This window comes from Meriones unguiculatus, chromosome 7 (genome assembly GCF_030254825.1).
Source record: "Meriones unguiculatus strain TT.TT164.6M chromosome 7, Bangor_MerUng_6.1, whole genome shotgun sequence".
Lineage (NCBI taxonomy): Eukaryota > Metazoa > Chordata > Mammalia > Rodentia > Muridae > Meriones > Meriones unguiculatus.
Genome location: NC_083355.1, coordinates 73,670,360 through 73,693,164, shown reverse-complemented (window position 1 = coordinate 73,693,164; position 22,805 = coordinate 73,670,360). Strand labels below are relative to the sequence as shown.

Genomic DNA, 22,805 nt, shown 5'->3' with positions numbered 1-22,805 from the left:
TTTAATAATAAAATTTTTCAATGAGGAATCTGTGATCCACTTACAATTTATGAGAATCTTAAAGTATACTTTCTTTATCTTGGATTTATTTCTCTTGAAACCTTATCCATTATGAAAATATATATCAGACCCACACAGGTTGAGTATCACCTCGTGTGATTTCATCTTTGTGGAAAAATGATAAATGGCATTTTCCAACCTAGAAACCTACTCACCTATAAACCATCTGAGCCAAACAAAGAGGAAAAAAATGTTTTGGGTAACTCAATGGTCCAGATAAGGAGATTTGCATTGAACTAAACATAAAGCCAAGCAGGACTTGAAATGAGCCAGATTCTGCGGTTTCTGGCAGCTGACTCAGCCTGCACACAAGGAAGAAATATGTGTTTATGTATTCTAAGAAAACTTTCCTATTATCTGCTGTACTATAACCTGGACAATTGCTAAGTGCAACATTGTGTTATTTTTACTTTGATAACTATTTAATGGTAGAAAATCTTATAACCTGAATTAGGAAATTAGCTAGAAAAAAATGTTTTGCAATAACTATATACTATACCATCTGTTGTTAACAGCAGTGTCCTTGAAGTAGGTTTTTCTTTTCTTTTCTTTTCTTTTCTTTTTAACATACACCAGTTGAGAAGGCCCCAGCTCATTGACAACATGCTACCGCATGGGAGCAGACACAGATGGTGGTTTGGTTTTTGTTTTGTTGTTGTTGTTGTTTGGGGGGGGGTTGTTTGGTTTTGTTTTGTTTTTTATTCTTGTTGTCATTGTTGTGTGTGTGACTTCTAATGTTTGAATTTATCTATTGAATTGAGAGCTCCAGGCCAGAATTAAGAATAAAAAAAAAAAAGCATTAAAAACATGCAATAAAAATTTCACAAAACAAATGAACCCATTGTCAGCTGATTATATGTTCATCACTGGCCTTTGAAAAACACTGTACAGCATTTTCCTATATGTACATGCTTCTGTCCTCAAAGGGCAGAAAGACCAGCAATGGATTAGCCACATTGACTTATATATATACATTTCAAAGCTAATGTCTCTCCTCATTCATAAAAATCTACCAAAATTATGACTTCATATTTCAGATAATCTTTAATTTAAAACTTTTCTGTGGCTCAAGGAAAAGAATAAAGAAACTGACATTGTATTAAAATGTGGTTGAGGGTATTTTTTTAAGAGACTTTGTTTTTTGTGTGCTTTCTGGCTTAAAATAAAGATGATACACAAAGGCAACGCATGTTGTTTTTCTGATTTTGGTCATCATGGAAACCTAAGATAGATGGCTTTGAATTTATTACAAATGTTATCAGTCCATGTTGTTTGCTAATTTTCAAAACCAAAGAATACTGTAAATATTTTTAATCCAAAATTCAGTAAGGGATGATAATTTCTATTTTACATTTGTGTAGCCACTCTTTTTTTTCCAAACTAAATCCATAATTTCATTTGTTGTCACATTGCCCATTGATAGAATATAACATTCTATTTAAATTTACAGTGTATATATTTGTTCCACTTTATTAAAACATACTAACATGAATTCTGTCCCCACAAATGTCAAGTTAATTTTAAGGGGTTATTCTTTCATTAGTATCAAACTGAGACAGTCTAGCTAGTCTTGGGAGATATCACTGATATAGTTAGAGATATCTGCTAAATAAATTAATTTATTTAAAACAAACGGTAGGTCTTTAATAGTAATGGTCATTATTATTAATAATTTTTCAAATTGATAATCACCACATTTTGAAAAAATATGTAAGATTAAATATAGTAATCATTCATAAGAAACAAAAGCTCAGTTAAACATTAGTTACATCATGCTGTCAGTGAATTTGGAAGCAACAAGCAGCATTTTCAGAGTAAAACTTATACAAACACAAGACTAATCATAGTACTTTACATGATGTCCCTCTAACAGATGTAAAGAAAATCCGTTGCTATTCATAAAGTAATTAAAGGAAGCAACTGTGGACTTTCACCAAAAAAATAATTAAGTGATGTTACTATATTCCTTCATATATCATAAAGACAGCAACTTAATCAAAACTAAACCCCTGAAACATTCAAAACATAAACATAAATGTGAAGCTGTTCTTTTTTTTTTAATGAATAGTTGAGTAATCCTTAATTTTAACAACTGCTTCAGGTTGAAATCAATGTCCAGCTAAAGTTTAGGCAAACTCATACTTTCACCTGTATACAGAGTGACATAAAGTAATAGGATCTGTGTTGTTTCTAGACTCTATAGGAAGCAAGTTTTCTTCCACTGTAATTTCCCAGAGCCTGCTAAGAATGCTGATTTGACTGTTATGCATGGTCTCTTGCTTGTAGTGAAGCTGTCTGAAAAGGTGGAAGTCATAAATACCTCTTTGAGGGTATGTTAGATACACACAAATTATTTCCTAAGGTGATATGATATACAGTCATTTAGACATTTATGTATGAGTTCTGGGTACAAACTGAACAAAGCCAGAGCACACATTCACTGGTATCCCCAAAACAATTTCTGATTTCACTTAAACTGTCTAATATCATAAAATCAATATTACTTTGTAGGGCTCAGCCTTTTGAAGATGGATTTACAATCTTTGTCTACCACCCACACACTCTGTACAATCATTATGAGTGTGTGTGAAAAGAGAGTCTTTTGGTCAGGAAAATCTGTAAAAGAGACATATAATATGAAGTGATAGGAAACAAAGACCAAAGATTCAGCTTAAGAGTGTAATATGGGAATTGTGCTCTTATATTCAAAGTCCAGATGACCTACAGTTGTCTATTTGTAGATCAATTTCTTCAGTTCAGAAAGTAGGAATCATGATAATACTACAGATTCAATACAATTCCTATCACGATACCAACACAATATTCATAGACATTGAAAGAACAATTATCAATTTTATATGGAAAAAATAAAAAATAAAAATAAAAAAATACCCAGAATAGCTAAAACAGTCCTGTACAATAAAAGATCTTCTGGAGGTATCCCCATCCCTGATCTCAAGCTGTACTATATAGCAACAGTAATAAAAATGGCATAGTACTGGCATAGAAAAAGACTGATGGACCAATGGAATCAATTCAAAGACACAGAAATAAACCACCACACCTATGGAAATTTATTTTTTTACAAAAAAGCAAAAACCATACAATAGAAAAAAGACAGTATCTTCAACAAGTGGTGCTGGTCTAACTTGATGTCTACATGTAGAAAAATGCAAATAGATCCATATTTATAACCCTGCACAAAGTTAAAGTCCAAGTGTTTCAAAGACCTCAACATAAAGCCAGAAACACTAAACCTGTTAGAAGAAAAAGTAGGGAAGAGACTTGATCCTGAACCAATGGTTCAGGAGACAGCTTCCTGAACAAAACACCAACAGCACAGGCTCTAAAATCAACAATCAATAAATGGGACATCATGAAACTGAAAAGCTTCTGTAAAGCAAAGGACACTGTAATCAGAACAAAATGACAGTCTATAGACTGGGAAAATATCTTCACTAACCCTACATCTAACAAAGGATTAATATCCAGAATATATAAAGAAGTTAAGAAGTTAAACACCAACAAGCCAAGTAAGACAATTAAAAAAATGTGCTACAAACCTAAAAAGAGAATTCTCAACAGAGGAGTATCAAATGGCAGAGAAACACTTAAAGGAATGCTCAACATACTTAGTCATTTGGAAAATGCAAATCTAAAAGACCCTGAGATTTCACCTCACACCCATCAGAATGGCTAAGATCAAAAACTCAAGGTATGACTCATTCTGGAGAAGATGGGGAGAAAGGGAAACCCTCCTCCATTGCTGGTGGGAATTTAACCTTGTAGAACCACTTTGGAATTCAATCGGGTGCTTCCTCAGACAATTAGGAATAGTGCTTCCTCAAGATCCAGCTATACCACTCCTAGGAAAAGGTATAGGGGAAGATGAGGGAGGAGGGTACAGAGGGGATAAAAAGTGAATAAATTGTAATATATATATAATTTATAATTACATTAAAAATAAATTAAACTTTGAGGATGATAATTTAATTTTCTGTTTATTCAATGAGAAACTAATGGAAAGAAATGCAGCTGGACTTCTCAGCCAAGTGGCCTGTTTGCTGACTCGAATCTAGTTTGCTTTTCATGTTCTTTTCAACTAAATAACTTTTATCACATTATGGTAGACTTGTGGCAGTTAGAGGCATAATTTCAGATACATAATTAATTTGTTTTATAATATCCTTGAGCCAAAATTCAAGCAATAAAAACCGACATTGATTTTCTTAAATATGCATAACACAGTTCATGCTATCATCTAATAATTAATGAATTTGATTGCCTTGTTTTTTAAATTTTAATTTCAATTGTGCTTAATTAAATTGTTTATTTAAAATTATTGTAATACACAAGTTAATTTTTCAGACAATCGTAACAGAAGTTGATGGAAATATGTCTTTGTACTCCTGCTTCCTCCATAACGCTGAGGTAAGAGCAGGTGCCGCCATACCCTCAAATCACCTCAGATCTTCCCTAAAATAAATGCTAGTGGGGCTGGAGAGATGGCTCAGCGATTAAGAGCACTCTCTGCTCTTCCGGAGGCCCTGAGTTCAATTTCTGACAAACACATGGTGGTTCACAACTACCTGTACTGGGATCTGATGCCCTCCTCTGGCACACAGCTGTACATGCAGATAGAGCGCTCATGTACATAAAATAAATAAATAAATTTAAAAAACAATTAAAAATAAATGCTAGAAATTATAATTTAAACATTACAAAGGACCTGAAAGAGTGGCACAAAAAACACAGGAAGATCTTAGACAAAAATTTGAGTATAACATAGCCTGTATATCTCCTTAAATGTGTTTTATTTTTCTCTTATTTTTAGTTATTCAGAAATTTTTATATAGAGAAACCATGATCTATAAAATTTAATAAAATTAGTTAAATATAATATGAATAAAATTTAAAGTTAATTACATGGCTACCATACTGTTTTATGTTAAATTAACTAATCATTGAAATACATAGGATATACCCTACTTCATCAAATTTGATCAATAGATGTTGGCTGTGTTAAATTATTCTGAGAAACTTTTCTAATCTTTAGAGTATCACTTGGGACTCTGAATTAACTTAAAAAATACATAGATGAATCTTCAAGAGTGTAAAGAACTAGCTTTGTTTCTAGCCCTTCAGATAGGTTTTCTGTTTGTTTTGTTTTTGTTTCATTTTTGTTTTTGATTTTTTTTAGAGATCCTGGCTTTGTTCTGAGTTTCAAAGGCTCTTTGGTCAAAGGTGTGCTCTGATTTTGTTTTCATTTTCCTACTGCTACAATTTTAACTATGCCAAATCAGCTTGAATCTAGGTTGAAAATTTTGAGCTGTATGTAGTGTTCCTTATCCTTAATCTGTTTTTCTTTCTTTCTATTTTTATTCTTGCTGAATAAGGACATTTCACCTGGCTGTCACAAAAATCTCTTCTGAATGAATAATGGGCAGTATTTCCCCTTAAAAACATCCTTAAAGATACTTTGCAAGCCTTTCTTTTATGTGCTAGAATGTTTTCTGGACTCTTCCTGCAAAAATACTTCATAAATCCCTAGACAACTGTCTCTTTCTCAGAAAAACGCAAGAGGAAGCTACACTCCCTGCCAGGAAGTGAAGCTATGGCCCAGCTCAGCGCTGTCTTCATCTGAGGCTCACCGCAGTTTCTTGTTTTGTTCATAATCTAATAACTACTGCTGAAAGATATAAAAACGAAGAATATTAAGGATCCAGGACAGTCAAATGCAGTTCAGAGCAGCTCACCACACAGAGCTTTTGGGGGGTGGAGGGATGGAGAAAGGAATCAGTGGGTAAGACACTTTTTCTTGCAGAAGAATGAGTTAATATCCCAACATCCATGTGGGGTAGCTTACAACACCTGTGACTTCAGTTCCAAGGGATCCAGCATCGTCTGGCCACCACAAGCACCTACATGTGAATGACATGTGATCACACACGCATGTATCCACACACAAACACATGCACACACACACACACACACACACACACACTAAAGCTTTAAAAATTAAACAATGTATCCAGTTGTTTAGAACTTTAAATATTAATAAGTGTATTATTTCATTCTAATATTTTTTTAATTCCCTAATCTTTTATTATTTAAGACTACAACATAAAAAGGTAAGGCTTAATGGTCATGACTGAGAACAAAGCAATAGGTACAAATGAGTTCGAACAGATTTTATAAAAATCCATGCAAAACAGCAGCCTTGGAAGCTTAGTCATTAAGTCCAATGGAGCCTGTACTGGGAGAATGAGGAGAGGGTGTGGTCAAGACAGCCAAATGCTGAATCACTTTACATCAGGAATAAAAAGCACTGGGAAAAATTTCTAGTACCAGCATGGTGTTCTCAGACATGACAAAGAAATGTTTTAGTACAAAGGAGAAGGACAATAAGTAGGTCAGGAAAGTCATGGCAGTCCTCCCAGCATCTCCCAAAGAAGGTGTGGTTTTGCATAGAAGCTCTGGATCCTGCATAGGGCAGAGGGTTCCTTAGTAGCACAATCGGGCAGATAGAGTCAGATTTGGAGAGAATGGGACCTAGCATCCCCTGCTCACTGGTATTGGAGATGCTGACAGAATATATAAAATGCCTGCAAAGAGACTGACATGCAGCTGTTAAGCCCACAAGATCTGTAGTTAGCCTAAGAAAGTCTTCGATTGAGTAAATTGCTGACCAGTGGTCACAGAAAACCAAGCTACATAAAGAAATGGACTGCGCCTGCTGCAACAGGAGGACAAAAAGTGCAGATGAAGTGGATTAAGTCTTAGAGCAGAGATTCTCCAAATGTGGGTTGCAACCCTTTTGGGGTCACATATCAGATATCCTGCCTATCAGATATATACATTACAATTCATAATAGTATCAAATTACAGTTCTGAAGTAGCAACAAAATAATTTCATGGTTGGGAGTCCACCACAACATGAGGAACTGTATTAAAAGGTAGCAGCATCAGAAAGGTTGAGAACCACTGTCGTAGAGAATAACAGTGGTAAAGCAGAAATGACCTCAAGATGGATCTAGGCTACCTCCACTCCTGCCTCAACTTTGATACTTCTCTGTGGAGTACTCAGTTCTCAGCACAACTGAATACATAACTTGAGTTTATCAATTCCAAATCTTAAATCTACTAAGTTTAGTTTGGCATGCTGAGGTTAAATATATGTTATCAGGAATTAGTAAAAAAAAATGGTTTTAGAAACATAAGAATATTCCTATTTAAAGAGAAGTGGTTTGCTACGTAATCCTCACTTTCTCTAATTGCCTCTGAGCATAACTTTCCAGTACCAGTTTCATGATGTGACATTACTCTGAGGCTCAAACTGTGAGACCAAATTTTCAGGTATCACTCACATGAAAGTTAGATCATTTCAGTAGCCAGATTGTCAAATAGTGGAAGAGACTAGTTGAGGCACAGAGGGTGTTAACAGCACTTACTAGTTTATGTCCACTAAGCTGATTTATTTATACCAAAGCAGGATTCACCTTTGCATTCTGACTTGACTGCGGATCCCTAATGCTTCCCAAACTACACTTTTATTGCAGTCTGATACCTATTGAAAGCCATAGATGGTGTCAACTTGACAATGACCTAGACAGTGGAATGAAATGATCAGAGGTAGATGTTGCCCTCCTACTTCAAGAGATGACAGAAATTTTAATCAGCAAATTTTGATGCTTTCTATTGAGAGGCTAGGCATGAATCAGCCCATCAAAATGAAGTTGGCTTCATGGAATGCTACTTAACTCTAATATAAAAGAGCTTCCAAAGAGATGTGGCAGACAACAATGAAAAATCCTCCATTTATAATCTGGAGAAGACCTTGCCAGGAATAAAGGTGATGAGAGAGTGGGCAAGAACATATCTCCAATAGTTTATGAGAAGTAACTCTTAGAAGAGTTCCTACAAAACCCTTCTCTATACAAGATGTAGCTAAAACAATAGTACTTTTGAAATCCATGCTATTTATCTGCTATTTGGTACTATAAAAATATAGAATATGTGCATAGTTGTTTTTTTTTTAATGGATACAACTCAAGGCCATTGTGTTAAGTGAAATAAGCCAGTCTCATGAAAATGAATATTGGATCTTTTCTCTTATTTGTAGGCACTGAGGTGTGGGAAGGAGCATGAAACTAAAAGGGGGAAAATCAGGAGGTAGTTTCACAGGAACATGAAAGAGAGTTTTTAGGAAAGAGTGGCAAGATGGATGGACATATTCAAAGTGCATGCATGGAGAGAAACAGCACAATAAAAGCACTAACTTTGTATTATCAGTGTATGTTAATGATGAAAAAATGGTTTGCAGCCGTGAAATCACATCTTAGAGTTTTGTTCTGTAGATAATAAAAAAATGTATGGATTAGGCTCTGCATATTTTTATATGCTATATTCCCTTGCAGAATTACTGGTGAATGCAATCAGCACCTTCAATGGCAGGGAGTGTCAGTCTTTCTTTTAGGTAGTCACATCAAAACAAGAGGAATGATGGTGTGTATGCTCTCTTTTAGCTTCCCTTCATCTAGTCCGTATTGGTGGGGTTCATGAGAGTGTTGCAGGAAAGTCACTGTCCAGATAGAATGAAGAAAAAAAAATGGCAGAAGAATTTCATTTCTCACATTCAGTTTCAAGTATGTTGCAGACTTTTTGCCTAATTTGCTTAAAGTATCTAATTTTGTTCCTTTGAAAATTAAAAGAAGCATTTAACATGTTTTTTATTCTTAATCCTGAGAACTTTTCAGCAATAGCTATTCAATTATCTCTTGTAGTAAAAAATTAGATAGATAGATAGATAGATAGATAGATAGATAGATAGATAGATAGATAGAACCACAGTTTTTAATTTAAAAAACAGCCATATTGTGAAGACTTTGGGACATCAGCTAGCTCTAAGTTATATGAAAGAAACATCTTCATTAGGGGAAAAAATGGATTTTTAATTATTTTTATTTTTTATATTAATTATAGGTTATTTACTTTTTATCCCAGCTGTAGCCCCCTCGCTCATTCCCTCCCAATCTCACCCTCCCTCCCTCATTTCCTCCCTGCCCCTCTCTAAGCCCACTGCTAGAGGAGGTCCTCTTCCCCTTCCATCTGATGCTAGCTTATCAGGTCTGTTCAGGACTGGCTGCAATGTCCTCCTCTGTGGCCTAGCAAGGCTCCTCCTTTCTTGGTGTGTGTGTGGGGGGGGGGAGGGGTGGTGTCAAAGAGCCAGCCACTGAGTTCATGTCAGAAACAGTTCCTATTCTCATAACTAGGGGACCTACTGGGATACTGAGTTGCCATGGGCTACGTCTGAGCAGGGGTTCTAGGTTATATCCATGTATGGTCCTTGGTTGGAGAATCACTCTCAGAAAAGTCCCCTGTGCCCAGATATATTTGGTCCTTCTAGCACTCCTGTCCTCTACAGGTCTTACTAACTCCCTCTTCTTTCATATGATTCCCTGAACTCTGCCAAAGGTTTGGTTATGAGTCTCAGCATCTGCTTTGATACGCTGCTAGGTAGAGTCTTTCAGAGGCCCTTTATGGTAGGCTCCTGTCCTGTTTCTTGTTTTCTCCTACTTCCATTGTCTATCCCATTTGTCTTTCTAAGTGAGGATTGATCATCTTATTGAGGGTCCTCCTTCTTGTTTAGCTTTCTTAGGTGTACAGATTTTAGTATGTTTATCCTATCTTTTAAGTCTAGTATCCACTTATAAGTGAGCATATACCGTGTGTGTCTTTCTTCTGGGATGCCTTATCCAGGATGATCTTTTCTAGGTCCCACCATTTGCCTGCAAAGTTCATGATTTCCTTGTTTTAATTGCTGAGTAGTGTTCCATTGTGTAAATGTACCACAATTTCTGTATCCATTCCTCAGTTGAGGGACATCTGGGTTATTTCCAGGTTCTGGCTATTACAAATAAAGCTGCTGTGAACATGGTTGAGCAAATGTCCTTGTTGTGTACTTGAGCATCTTTTGGATATATGCCTAGGAGTGGTCCAGCTGGATCTTGGGGAAGGACTATTCCTAATTGTCTGAGAAAGCACCAGATTGATTTCCAAGGTGGTTGTACAAATTTACATTCCCACCAGCAATGAAGGAGGTTTCCCCTTTCTCCACAACCTCTCTAGCTGTGTTGTCACTTGAGTTTTTGATCTTAGCCACTCTGATGGGTGTAAAGTGAAATCTCAGGGTCGTTTTGATTTGCCTCTTCCTGATGGCTAAGGATGTTGAGCATTTCTTTAAGTGTTTCTCTGCCATTTGATATTCCTCTATTGAGAATTTCCTGTTTAGCTCTGTACTCCATTTTTTAATTGGATTACTTGATTTATTGCTGAAAAACTAAATTTTTAAATCTACATGAAAATTGATATGAGTTCCTCTGCACATTGAGGCTGTTGACTGTATTTATAGTCTGGATCCCATATTTCCAACTGTTTGGTGGTTTCATCCTCCATATATGGGTATGTTTGTGCATCATGTGTACGTGAAAACAATGCTTTCAGTTTTCCATTTGTATATTTTGTACAGCTAGCTGATATGCAATATAAAATATTCAATTGTTTATGATTTCAGCTACTGAAGCATACTTTCATTACAACTTTAAATTAAAGGCTTGGAACCAAAAGTATTGTGTTTTTTTTTTTTTTTTAATACACATGTGAAGTATACACTTTGGAGGTTACAACTACATCATTGTAGCCACACTAACTGATGTACTTGAACATAACCTTCGTTTTATCAACAGAACACCTACGGTCTCTCCCTCTTGATGTTCTACAAACAGGAGTGGTATTAAACTTACTTGTCCAGGGAACTGCACCTTGTTTCAACTTTTATCTCTTGATGATAGTAGAATACATGCTTCCATATATTGATCTGAAAGATTTAAGTTGATTTTATCTGCTGTTTGGAATAATTACACTTTGTCTTAAGTTCATACATATAAAACTTAACATTTAAAGACAGTAGTATTGGCAGTTACATTATTTTGAAGAAAACTTGACCTCTAGAGCTATTTGAAAAATAGCTTATGATTTCATTTTCATACATTATTTACTTATGCTTATGCCATTTTCTACATTTCGTATGTCTGATTATCCTTGTGACTGAGTGGAAGTTCACTTTTTAAAGCTGTGACATTTTTTTTTACTGCCACGCAAACTTGGACAAGTTTGCATATCCAGCATGGCTGTATGCTTGCCAGATAGAATTTTACAGATATGTGTTTCTTCATGTCTTGTGTGGACAGACACACTTTGTCATTTTATTGTAGCTCATTTTTTTCAAGTTCATTTTACACAGCAAACTTTCTTAAAGAATAATTTCCATTTCTAGAGTAGAGGAAAGAGTTGATGTCCAGTAGAATAAAGATATAAATATGATGGGCAGGTTTAGCTGCTGTCAGTTATACGATGTAAGGATTTTAAAGCTCAGTGTCCCTCATATGCACCAAGACATATGTGCCATCAACCTGGTGATTTGTTATCCCATGTGTTGTGGAGCTAAAAGAAACCAAGGCTATCAGATAGCTTATCACAGACGTCGACTGTGTCATAAATCCTCTACATGCTCAATGTTTTCTCCAGCCTCCTGTGTAAATCCACAACATCTTTATGGTCGCGTTTGTTAGTGAGGTGGAGTCGCACTCACGTCATTTCCTTCAACACAAGTTCTGACATTCTTAAAGTTTTATAGCTGCACCAAACTTTGATACTGTTACATTTTTAATGCTTTAGTCTATCTGATTATATGAAATAATATGGAATTAATTTCTATTTCATTGATTCATTGTGAGGATTTAGCTTTCCCTAATTAATTAATTATTGAAGTTTCTTCATCTGTGAAATACCTATTATCTGAGTCATTTTGCTACTGAATTCTGCTTCTTGTTTACTTATAGGAATTTTAATATATTCAGGTTATCTCTGGTGAAACAAACAGTTATTATAATTTCATTTTTACGCATCCCCTTTTAATGGGAATGCTAATGACAAGAAACTTTTACCTATGCAATTTTATTAATTTTTTGAGAGTTTTGATCATGTTTACCCCTCCCTCTTCCACTAAGTCCTCCAAAATTTACAACTACCCCCAACTCCTCTGAACTTCTTGTCTTTTGTAAAAGACCAACAGAGTCCACTTGATATTATCCAAATATTAATACATGTAGTGTTAACCTGCCAAGAATTACAACCTTAAAGACCAGATACTCTCTTCTTCTAGAAGCTATCAACTGTCCTTAGCTCCTCTGTCAGTGGTGGGGTTGCAAATATCTTAACCATTCATATTGGAACACTTCACTGTGATCTTGGGCAGGGAACCACAGAGCTTCTGGGAGTTCATAAGCTCAGAGGCTCTGTCATTTCCAAAAGACACTTTTTTCCATTGGTGCTTCCCAATTTATGGCTTTCACACTCTTCAGCGCCCCCCCCCTTTTGCAATAGTCTCAGAGCCTTGAGAAGGGGCAGAACATATAGATAAATTATTTGTGGCTGAGTAATCCTTTAACACTTATCCTCTGCACTTTGATTTGTTGTGAGTTTGTGCTTTAACCATTGTCATATTTATCTCTCTTATTTCATCTTATTCTTATGTATTTATTTATCAAATTTAAAAATAACTATCATTTTCCTTCTTCTTTCCTCTTTCCAACTCCTCAGATGTAGCTGTACCCTTTATCTTTCTCTGATTCTGGCTTTTTTTTCCTTAATTGTGTGTGTATAATATATTAATATATTTCTAGATGTATAAATACTATTTGATCTGTATGTATAATGTATATATTTCAGGGTTAATCATTTGGTATTGTATATCTAATTAATGTGCTATTCTCTAAGGAAGACTTTTTTTTCCATTCTCGGAGTTTCTTAGTTGTCTGTAGTTCTTTGTCTAAAATTGGGACCTTGTGAAATTTCCTCCTCCATGTTAACATGTTTATTAGTGTCATCTTTGTTTGGGTTTTGTTTAGGCATCCATGTTGATGAGACTTCATGAACATAGCTTCCCTGACATTTCTAGGAGATGCAATCTCACAGTAGACATTTTATTTTGTTTTTTAAAGTTAAGTATTTGAGCCTCCTGAGACTAAATATTAGATGAGAATCTTATATATACTTTTACTCTGTACACATAACTTTTCAATAGCATATTCTTTTCTCTCTTCTGTGAATAGCGCTCTAAGAATTACATATGAAAGAGCCTCCTTTTAATTCCACTAATTTGTTGTTTGTGAGACAAAATAAGTGAAAAGCATTAACAGCACACATATTGGAGATTTCCATTTCCAGAAGTTTAACAGCAAAAGAATAGCAACAATAAGAGTCCAAGCTATACAGTTAAGACTTACTCACCTTCATAGAACAAATGTATGCACACACACACAAACACACAGAAATGCACATACACACACTTGCTTATATATGCACACATATATAGCATATGAACTCAATATATGTAAAATATGTGCACATATAATTAATTTTTGCATATATTTGCACAGAAACATAAAAGAGAGGATTAACATGAGAAAATGTGAAGAAACAGGGAAATCCACAACCCATGTTAGTAAGTGGAATTCCTACTCAAACAATTGTTGCCCTCCAGGGATCACCATCAAGGCAAACTGAAATTTTGATTCTTGACACTTTAAGGCAAAAAAAAAAAAATACATGCCTAAGACCAATGGAGGGAGAATAGGGAATTTTTCTCTACCTTTATCTAAGCTATCAAAGGATCTCACAGTCAAATGAAGGTTTAATAGCATTTTTAATGCCCTTAGGAGTTTGTCAGAACAAAGGTATGTATCTTAAAGATTATATCTTTGCCTTTAGCCTAAACAGCTCACAGTAGAAGAATTATGAGAGACATGATTAGTACATGGAAAAAAAAATAATGAAGTATATCAAGGACATATAACTATAAACAAGAGTGTATATAATATATTTCAGATATGGATAGTAACAGACATTATTATACATAAACTTTGCCTACTTCCTGTAATATGTCTATTGTGTCTATTATGGAATTTAAGAAAAAAAAAACATGAAATTGGATAAGCCATCAAAACAAGCTAAAATAAAACAAATATATAATTTGGAATAACAAATAATTATGTAATTATCTATCAAGAACTCTAATGAATTAGTTGCAATAACTTAACAAAAATTTAAATTGTTAGTAGAAGACAGTCACAAAAGTCAGAAATAAAGAGAATATTATATGTATGAGAGAATATCAAATACACATGAAAGAGTGAAAGAGGGAAGGGGAGAGAATCTGAGCGATGGAAAGACACACGGCTCTATACCTATGCCAACAAGCCCACAGTGTCAATTACTAAACACTTTTTTGTTTGTACTTGTGACTAGATAAGACTCAACATTCTTTTCTCATTTTAATTAAAAGGTAAATACTTGCATTATAGGAGCATCATAAATAAAGATTCTTACCAATATATGTTCAGTTTTATACATAGGATTAATCAAGTTCTTGCTTCTAGCCTGTTAATAGGTCCACTATTAATGTTAAGGCTTGTTCATTCTCTACATCTAAAAAAAAAAAAAAAAAAGAAAAGAAAAACAAAACTTATTTTGTTTCCTTCATCAGACTTCTTAATGTTTTATCATTCTTGACTTCTGGGCAACAAACCATACTGGAAGTGGCGTGACAGAAACTAATGAATTTGTTTCATGTATGAGTAGCTTTCCTTTCTTAATTTCCCTACTAGATTAATTTTCATCTTTTTCAAAATTAACACTGAAGGGAATTCCTTGAAAAGATCTCTTTTTTGTTTTATTTTTTATTTTAGTTTTTATTAAGTAATTGCAGTTTATTCACTTTGTATCCCAGCTGTAGCCCCCCACCCACCCACCCCGCCCCACATTCCCTCCCAATTTCACCCTCCCTCCCTCTTCTCCTCCCATGGCACTTTCCAAGTCCAACAATAGGGATGGTTCTCCTCCCCTTCCATCTGCCCCTAGCCCATCAGGTCTCATCAGGACTAGCTGCATAGACTTCCTCTGTGGCCTGGCAAGGCTGCTCCCTCCTCAGGGAGAGGTGATCAAAGAGCCAGCCATTGAGTTCATGTCAGAAACAACCCTGTTCCCCTTACTAGGGTACTCACTTGGTTACTGAGCTGCCATGGGCTACACTTGTGCAGAGATTCTAAGTTATCGCCATGAATGATCCTTGGTTGGAGTATCAGTCTCAAAAAGACCCCCATGCCCCGATATTTGGTTCTGTTGCTCTCCTTGTAGAGCTCCTGTCCCTTCCAGGTCTTTCTATCTCCTCTTTCTTTCATAATATTCCCTGCACTCTGCCCAAAGTTTGGCTATGAGTCTCAGCATCTGCTTTGATACCCTATTGGTGTAAGATGATCAATCCTCACTCAGAAAGGCAAATGGGATGGACATCAGAAGAGGGAGAAAACAGAGAACAAAACAGGAGCCTACCACAGAGGGCCTCTGAAAGCCTTTTGTTGTTGTTGTTGTTGTTTGTTTTGTTTTGTTTTGTTTTAAATCTCTGGAGTCTCTGCATCTGCTTCAATCACCTGCTGGCTGGAGTCTTTTAGAGGACATCTGTGGTAGACTCCCATCCTGTTCCCTCTCTTCCACAGCCTCTGGTGTCTATCCTGTTTTCCCTTTTGAATGAGAATTAAGATTCTTCCCTAGGGTCCTTGTTTAGTTTCTTTAGGTCTGTAGATCTTGGTATGTTTATCCTATATTACATGGCTAATATCTACTTACAAGTGAGTATATACCATGTGTGTCTTTCTGCTTCTGGGATATATCACTCAGGATGACTCTTTTAGTTACACCCATTTGCCTTTAAATTTCATAATTTCTTTGTTTTTAATAGCTGAGTGGTATTCCATTGTGTAACTGTACCACACTTTCTGTATACATTTTTTAGTTGAAGGACATCTAAGTTGTTTCCATATCTGGCTATTAACATAGTTGTGCAAATGTCCTTGTTGTATGGTTGTGCGTCTGACCTAGCCAGCCCACAGAGTAAGAGGATCCAAGTAGTCCTGATGGGACCTGGTAAGCTAAAGTCAGACAACAGGAGAGGAGGACTCCCATCATGTGTGCAGCCCTGAGATCAGTACTTAACACCCCAAATATTCACAATATTATCTAAGCATTGTGTGTTCACTGTAGGATACTGTGTGACACTCATTTCTTTTCGGCTTGGTGCAGTTGGATTTAAAATCCGTTTGCTCAATTAGAAAAACTCATTTCAATGTCACTGACATATCCATCCTCCTAAACCAAATGGCTAATGACCTCATTTACATCTTATTTCCTACTAAATATCATTCTTATGGAGCTACCCTCTGATGACTGAGAAATGGATCCCCCCATCTTTATTATGCCACTTTGTTATTTTAATTTTTAAATTGAATGTATGACTTTTGGGAATTGTTCTACAGTGAATTTAATTTCAGTTTCATTGTATCTCTGTTTTCTTTTTTTATTCTTTTTTTTAAATTTTTATTAATTACATTTTATTCACTTTGTTTCCCCCCATAAATCTCTCCCTCCTTCCCTCCCAATCCCACCTTCTCTCCCCCTTCTCCACACATGCCCCTCCCCAAGTCCACTGATAGGGGAGGTCTTCCTCTCCTTCCTTCTGATCCTAATCTATCAGGTCTCATCAGGAGTGGCCGCATTGTCTAGAGATTCTTTTTTTATTATTAATTACAGTTTATTCACTTTGTATGCACCCGTACCTCCCTCCTTCCTCCCCTCCATGCCCCACCTTATCTCTTTCCTACCTGTGTCCCTCTCCCAGTCCACTGATAAGGGAAGTCCTCCTCCTCTTCCTTCTGATCCTAGTCAATTAGGTCTCATCAGGAATGGCTGCATTGTCTTCTTCTTTGGCCTGGTAATGCTGCTCCCCTCTCAGGGGGAGGTGATCAAAGAGCAGGCCAATCAGTTCATGTCAGAGGCAGTCCCTGTTCCCATTACTATGGAACCCACTTGGACACTAAACTTTTATGGGCTACAACTGTGCAGAAGTTCTATGTTATCTCCATGCCGGGTACTTGGTTGGAGTATGAGTCTCTGGAAAGACCCCTGTGCTCAGATTTTTTTGGTTCTGTTGCTCTCCTTGTGGAGCTTCTGTTCCTTCCAGGTCTTACTAACTCCCACTTCTTTCATAAGATTCCCTGCAATCTCCTAAAAGGTTGGCCATAAGTCTCAGCATCTGCTGTGATAGTTTGCAGGGCAGAGCCTTTTAGAGGCCCTCTCTGGCAGGTTCCTAGGTTGTTTCCTGTTTTCTTCTTCTTCTGATGTCCATCCTCTTTGCCTTTCAGGATGGGGATTGAGTATTATAGCCAGTATCTCTGTTTTTAATGAACTTAAAAATAAAAATATAATCATGTCTGTGTTATGACTCTAGTACCTATTCAGTCTGGAAAATCTTAGATACAGTACATATGCTGGCTGATATGATAAAGAAGTTACAGCTCTTCAAGAATCTAATATAGCATCAATAATTTTTGTAACTTGTCATTACATATACCCTTCTTCAAACATCAAGTGGTGCTCTCTGACTGTTCTAACTCTCAATGTAAAATGACCCATGAAAATCAATTGAATCTATTTAACTAATCTTTGGTGATTTTACAGTTATCAAGAAGCGTTTGTAAAATGTAAGACTTCCTCAAATATTTGTATATAATATCACATGTTTAATAAATGCCTAAAATGAAGTTTCTAAATTTCCAAACCACTTTTCATTTTCTTAGGATAAACTAAGTACCTTTGGATTAGATGCTAGAAACGTTATTATACAATAATTTTGATTTCAGGCTGGACAGCAACGTTGGTGGGAACAGGAGATTAAAATAAACGGGAATATTCAAAAGGGAGAATTAATTACATATAACTTGACAGAACTAATTAAACCAGAGGCCTATGAAGTCCGACTGACTCCTCTCACTAAATTTGGTGAAGGAGATTCAACAATTCGTGTAATTAAATATACTGGTAAGTATATTTTTTTTTATTTTACAAGTATATATATATATATATATATATATTGAAATTATGGTATTTATTTTGAAAGTATCCACAAAATAAAATTTAATGCATTCTCCAAATCCATAGGATTGTGATGAAAACAGCAATGCAAATAACTGAAAAGATCTTAGTTAACAAAAGTTAATATGAGGTTGCGAAGGTAGAGATAAAGCCCTCAGTGAAAACTGAGCCCATGGATCTTAACAGACACAATATCTGTGTGTTAACTTTTCAAGTTTTCTGTCCACTCTTCTTTTCTTATCTTTTTTTTTCTCTTCCTTTCTTCCTTCTTTCCTTTTTTGGTTTAAAATCTTTACCATTAAAATTTTAGGAGCGAAGAGCCATTTTTATGCAATTTTAAGTAAAATTTTCAGAGTAGTTTTAAGGTTTTACAAAATTAAGGAGAATGTGAGGAGTCCTATCTGGGATAAAGTTGCTGAATATCTCAAAGTACTGAGTGTTTTGTTTTCTTTTGTTTAGTTTTGTTTTTTTTAGACTAATAAATACTTTTATACTCACGAGTCAATATAGTTTATATAAGGGCTCATTATGTATGTTATACTGTTAATATGGAGTCTGAAAGGTGCTCAGTATTGCTCAACATTTCTCCTGTATTTTATTATAAAACTGATGGGTTTCACTGACGTAGAGTCCTTTAGTCCAGACCTGTATGCCCTGCTCTCTCTAACACGGGTAGCTGCTAACAGTTTTAGTATTTCTGCACTTTCTCCATTATCAGAATGGTAGCTAGACAGAAAGAAACAAGAAGCTTTTTAGAAGCAACTTACTTTACTTCTCAGTACAATTAAGCTTTGAAAAGTCTTTTGTAATCTGACAGAGTGTTTCTTTTTCTGGTTGGCTCGTACCCAGTGACAGACAAAACTGGACCACTGCTTTTTCAACTGTTGGAGGACATTGTGGTTTTTGTTTGTATTGGTGGTGATACTCGCATGTTTTTTTTTTCCAGATTCCTAGTATTTAATGCACGTGTGTATCTTAATGGTAGCTTGTTTTTATACAGTATATCTAGAAAATTCGTCCTCACTGTTTGAATGCCACAGTGAATAAAAATAGAAATTTAAAAAACTAAATGATGATCTGCAACTTATTCTAGAATTGATAACACAAAAGGAACAAATGCAAGTAGATGACATCATTATCTGACTGTATACTAAAAAGATTGACATTGTGTAGTTTTTATGTTATTCAGGACTATAGTAGTCAGTGAAACTACCTGCCTTCAGCGCTGCAATGCAGTTTTCAGGCTGAATGAGCTATTGGCATTTACACAATGTTGAATGCTATTGAACATGTTTAAGCCATTTTTCTTTCTACCTTTCATGTTATCCCTTCTTGTCAAACAGTTACAATTTTATTTCCTAATTTAGAAGACTACAACTTATTTGAGGGTGGAGGCACTAGAAATCGTGCATTAGCATTTATTACTTCCAAAATGGCAGTATCTACACCCAGAAAGTTTTGATTTCTTGCAAAGTTAAACTGCGGTAACTGACCCTGGGTGGAACTAGGGTCCACTTCTCTGTAACAGAAGTTCTTGGCCTCTTTATCCAAAGTTTAGGAGATCATTGTTACTTTCCTCAATCAGTTATAAAAATAAAAGTAATCACAGTATTCTTTATTGAAAAAAATGTGAGGTCATAAACTAAAATTTTAAAAACATGGAGAAAAAAAATATATATATATCATTGAAAGTTCTAAGTTTTTAGCATTTCCCTTACATTGTTAAGTGTATATATAAAAGGATTAAACATTTTAATTTAATTAATTTATATTAGCCTGGTTGGGCTGCCATATGTAAATCCAATACAGTGTATATTTAAAAACAGCAGCTTATTCTTCACAGTTGAAGAGCTTGGTTTGTTCACAGCCAGACAGAAGCTCCACAAGGTATATTACTGGACACTGTAAGTCTGGAAAGACACAGAAAGGCTGTTAAATCTAGAGCAGAGGCTGTTCCCACTGATAACTGCTGAGCCAGAGACACATTCTCTTTTGCACTGCAGATTAGAAATACTTTTGTTACCTGTTAGTAAAGGCTTGAAATCAATATTTCCACCCTTCAGTGAAAATCAGATGGCATTTTTCTTGAAGTTGTAATTGTTTTTTTTTTCAAAGATTTTGTGTGTGTGTGTGTGTGCATGCACAAAAATTACATATTTTGTCACTTCACTTAAAATATTGCAACTCTGTTCTGAAATTTTTGCCTCTCTCTCTCTCTCTCTCTCTCTCTCTCTCTCTCTCTTTGTGTGTGTCTAACTTTGATTAAACTAAGTAGTATTGCTGTATTTATTTGTTTCTGACACATGACATGATTTGAGAATTTTATTATTTGTGAATGTTATATTCCTTTCAATACAAGTGAATATAGCAAAAAAAATGTATAATCTCTATTGAATGACGGCTTGCATTCTTAATTCATCTAGATTATAGACAGTCTTACCAACAACCTCTGTTTGATTTCTGGGTTTGTTTAGCACTGGTTAAGATATAAAAGGTTAGCAATGCCATTCCTTGGGAAAGAACGAGTCTCCTATGATCTTTAACATTGATCGTTGTGGTACTTTGAAGTTTTTAATATAAGTCAAAGTAAATTGGACTCTGTCGCACAAAACAAAGTGGATTGTAGATATATTTTTCCACTGCCATTAGGTTTAGAGGAAAGTATGGGAGTCTGAGTAGACTAATTAAACTTTTATTTACAAATAGCATTTAAGCCTTGCTAACATATTTTTCTTTTGCTTTTGTCTAGCACCTGTAAATCCTCACTTGAGTAAGTATATAATTTTCGCTTTAAATATCATAATATATAACATAGGGAAGAAATTGATCATATATAAATATGGAAGATTAGGTTAAAAATGTTCTTACTTGGTAAAAAATAAACACAATGATTTTAAAATAATAAAACTGATTTGCATTTCCCTGAAGAGTAAGGATGTTGAGCATTTCTTTAAGTGTTTTTCTGCCATTCGATATTCCTCTATTGAGAATTCTCTGTTTAGCTCTGTACCCCATTTTTAATTGTATTACTTAATTGTTGCTTTTTAACTTCTTGAGTTCTTTATGTACTCTGGATATTAGCCCTCTTGCAGATAGAGGGTTGGTGAAGATCTTTTCCCAATCTGTAGCTGTCATTTTGTTCTGATGACAGTGTCCTTTGCTTTATAGAAGTTTTTCAGTTTTGTGAGGTCCTTTTTATTGATTGTTGCACTTAGAGCCTGTGCTGTGGATGTTCTCTTCAGGAAGAAGGCCTCTGAAGACTCTACCCGGAAGGGTATCAAAGCAGATGCTGAGAGTCATAGCCAAACTTTGGGCAGAGTGCAGGGAATCTTATGAAAGAAGGGCAGGATAGAAAGATCTGGAGGGAACAGGAGCTCCACCAGGAGAGCAACAGAACCAAAATATCGGAGCACAGGGGTCTTTTCTGAGACTGATACTCCAACCAAAAACCATTCATGGAGATAACCTAGAACCCCTGCACAGATGTAGCCCATGGTAGATTAGTCTCCAAGTTGTTTCCCTAGTTAGGAGAGTAAGAGCTGTCTCTGAAATGAAATCAGTGGCTGGCTCTTTATTCACTTCCCCCTGAGGGAGGAACAGCCTTGCCAGGCCACACAAAAAGACCATGCAGCCAATCCTGATGAGACCTGATAGGTGGGGGTCAGATGGAAGGGAGAAGGACCTTCCCTATCAGTGGACTAGGGGAGGAACATGGGAGGAAGAGCAGGAAGGAGAGTGGGGTTGGGAGGGGACAAGAGAGGGGCTACAGTTGGGATACAAGGTGAATAAATTGTAATTAATAAAAAATAATTAATTAAAAAACACCAAAAAATAGTAAAATTGGCACTGTATATTAACTTCAAAGTTCAGAGGATATGGTATAAAAACAAGTAATTTAATACTGATAATTTATATTCATACATTTAACCAAATAAGAAAATATGGAATAATTTCTGCAAACATTCTTTGTTCTATGACTACAGGATACATTTTTCTTTTTGTGGGGTATCATTTGTGTATTTCATTTCGTTGTTATGTTTCTTTGACTTGATTTTTGGATTTGTTGTCTTTTTCTCATACTGACAAAGGTTACTTACTAAGGACACTTATTATAATAAGAATTATTATTGTTAGTGAGTGTGTTCATATAAATATGCATATGTGACCATGTAGTACAAATTATATATGTGTGAGAGAGTTCAAATGTGACACCTTGTTTTTGTGGGGTCAGAGAACAACTTTCGAGAGTCAGTTCTCCTCTTCAACCATGGAATTCTGAGATTTAATTCAGGCCACCATGCCTATAGTCCAAACAGTTTTAACCAATGAACCATCTTCCCAGGCTTTGATTACTTACTCAGTTTGTACTTGAGTTTTTCTTGATACATAATATTACCTTACTTTAGCACTGTATTTATTAAAGTGTCACTGTGTAGTCTAGAGTAGACTAGAGCATAGACTCATCATCCTGTCTTTATCAGCTATGTACAGGTATTTCATACATGTACCACAAAACCTGGCCATAAATCACTAAATTTTGGTAAATGTAAGTTCCAATATATTTGCTCTGGATTTGATTTTTGAATTCTGATTTTTGCTTTACATTAAATTTATAAATCATGATGAAGACTAGTGTACATATACCTAAAAATTATTTCCATTCATAAAAAACATCCCATGTTAATTACATAGTAGAAGAA

General features: G+C 35.4%; 1 protein-coding gene across 2 annotated transcripts in view; it reads left to right on the top strand.

Annotated features, from left to right (window-relative positions):
* Nucleotides 1–22,805, top strand: part of Mdga2 (MAM domain containing glycosylphosphatidylinositol anchor 2) — an 886,150-nt gene that overhangs the window by 828,775 nt on the left and 34,570 nt on the right. For both annotated transcript variants that reach the window (XM_060387568.1, XM_060387567.1), the window contains 2 exons: nt 17,874–18,051; nt 20,855–20,875. In XM_060387568.1, coding sequence (XP_060243551.1) covers nt 17,874–18,051; nt 20,855–20,875 — 199 coding nt within the window. The remainder of the gene's footprint in view (nt 1–17,873; nt 18,052–20,854; nt 20,876–22,805) is intronic.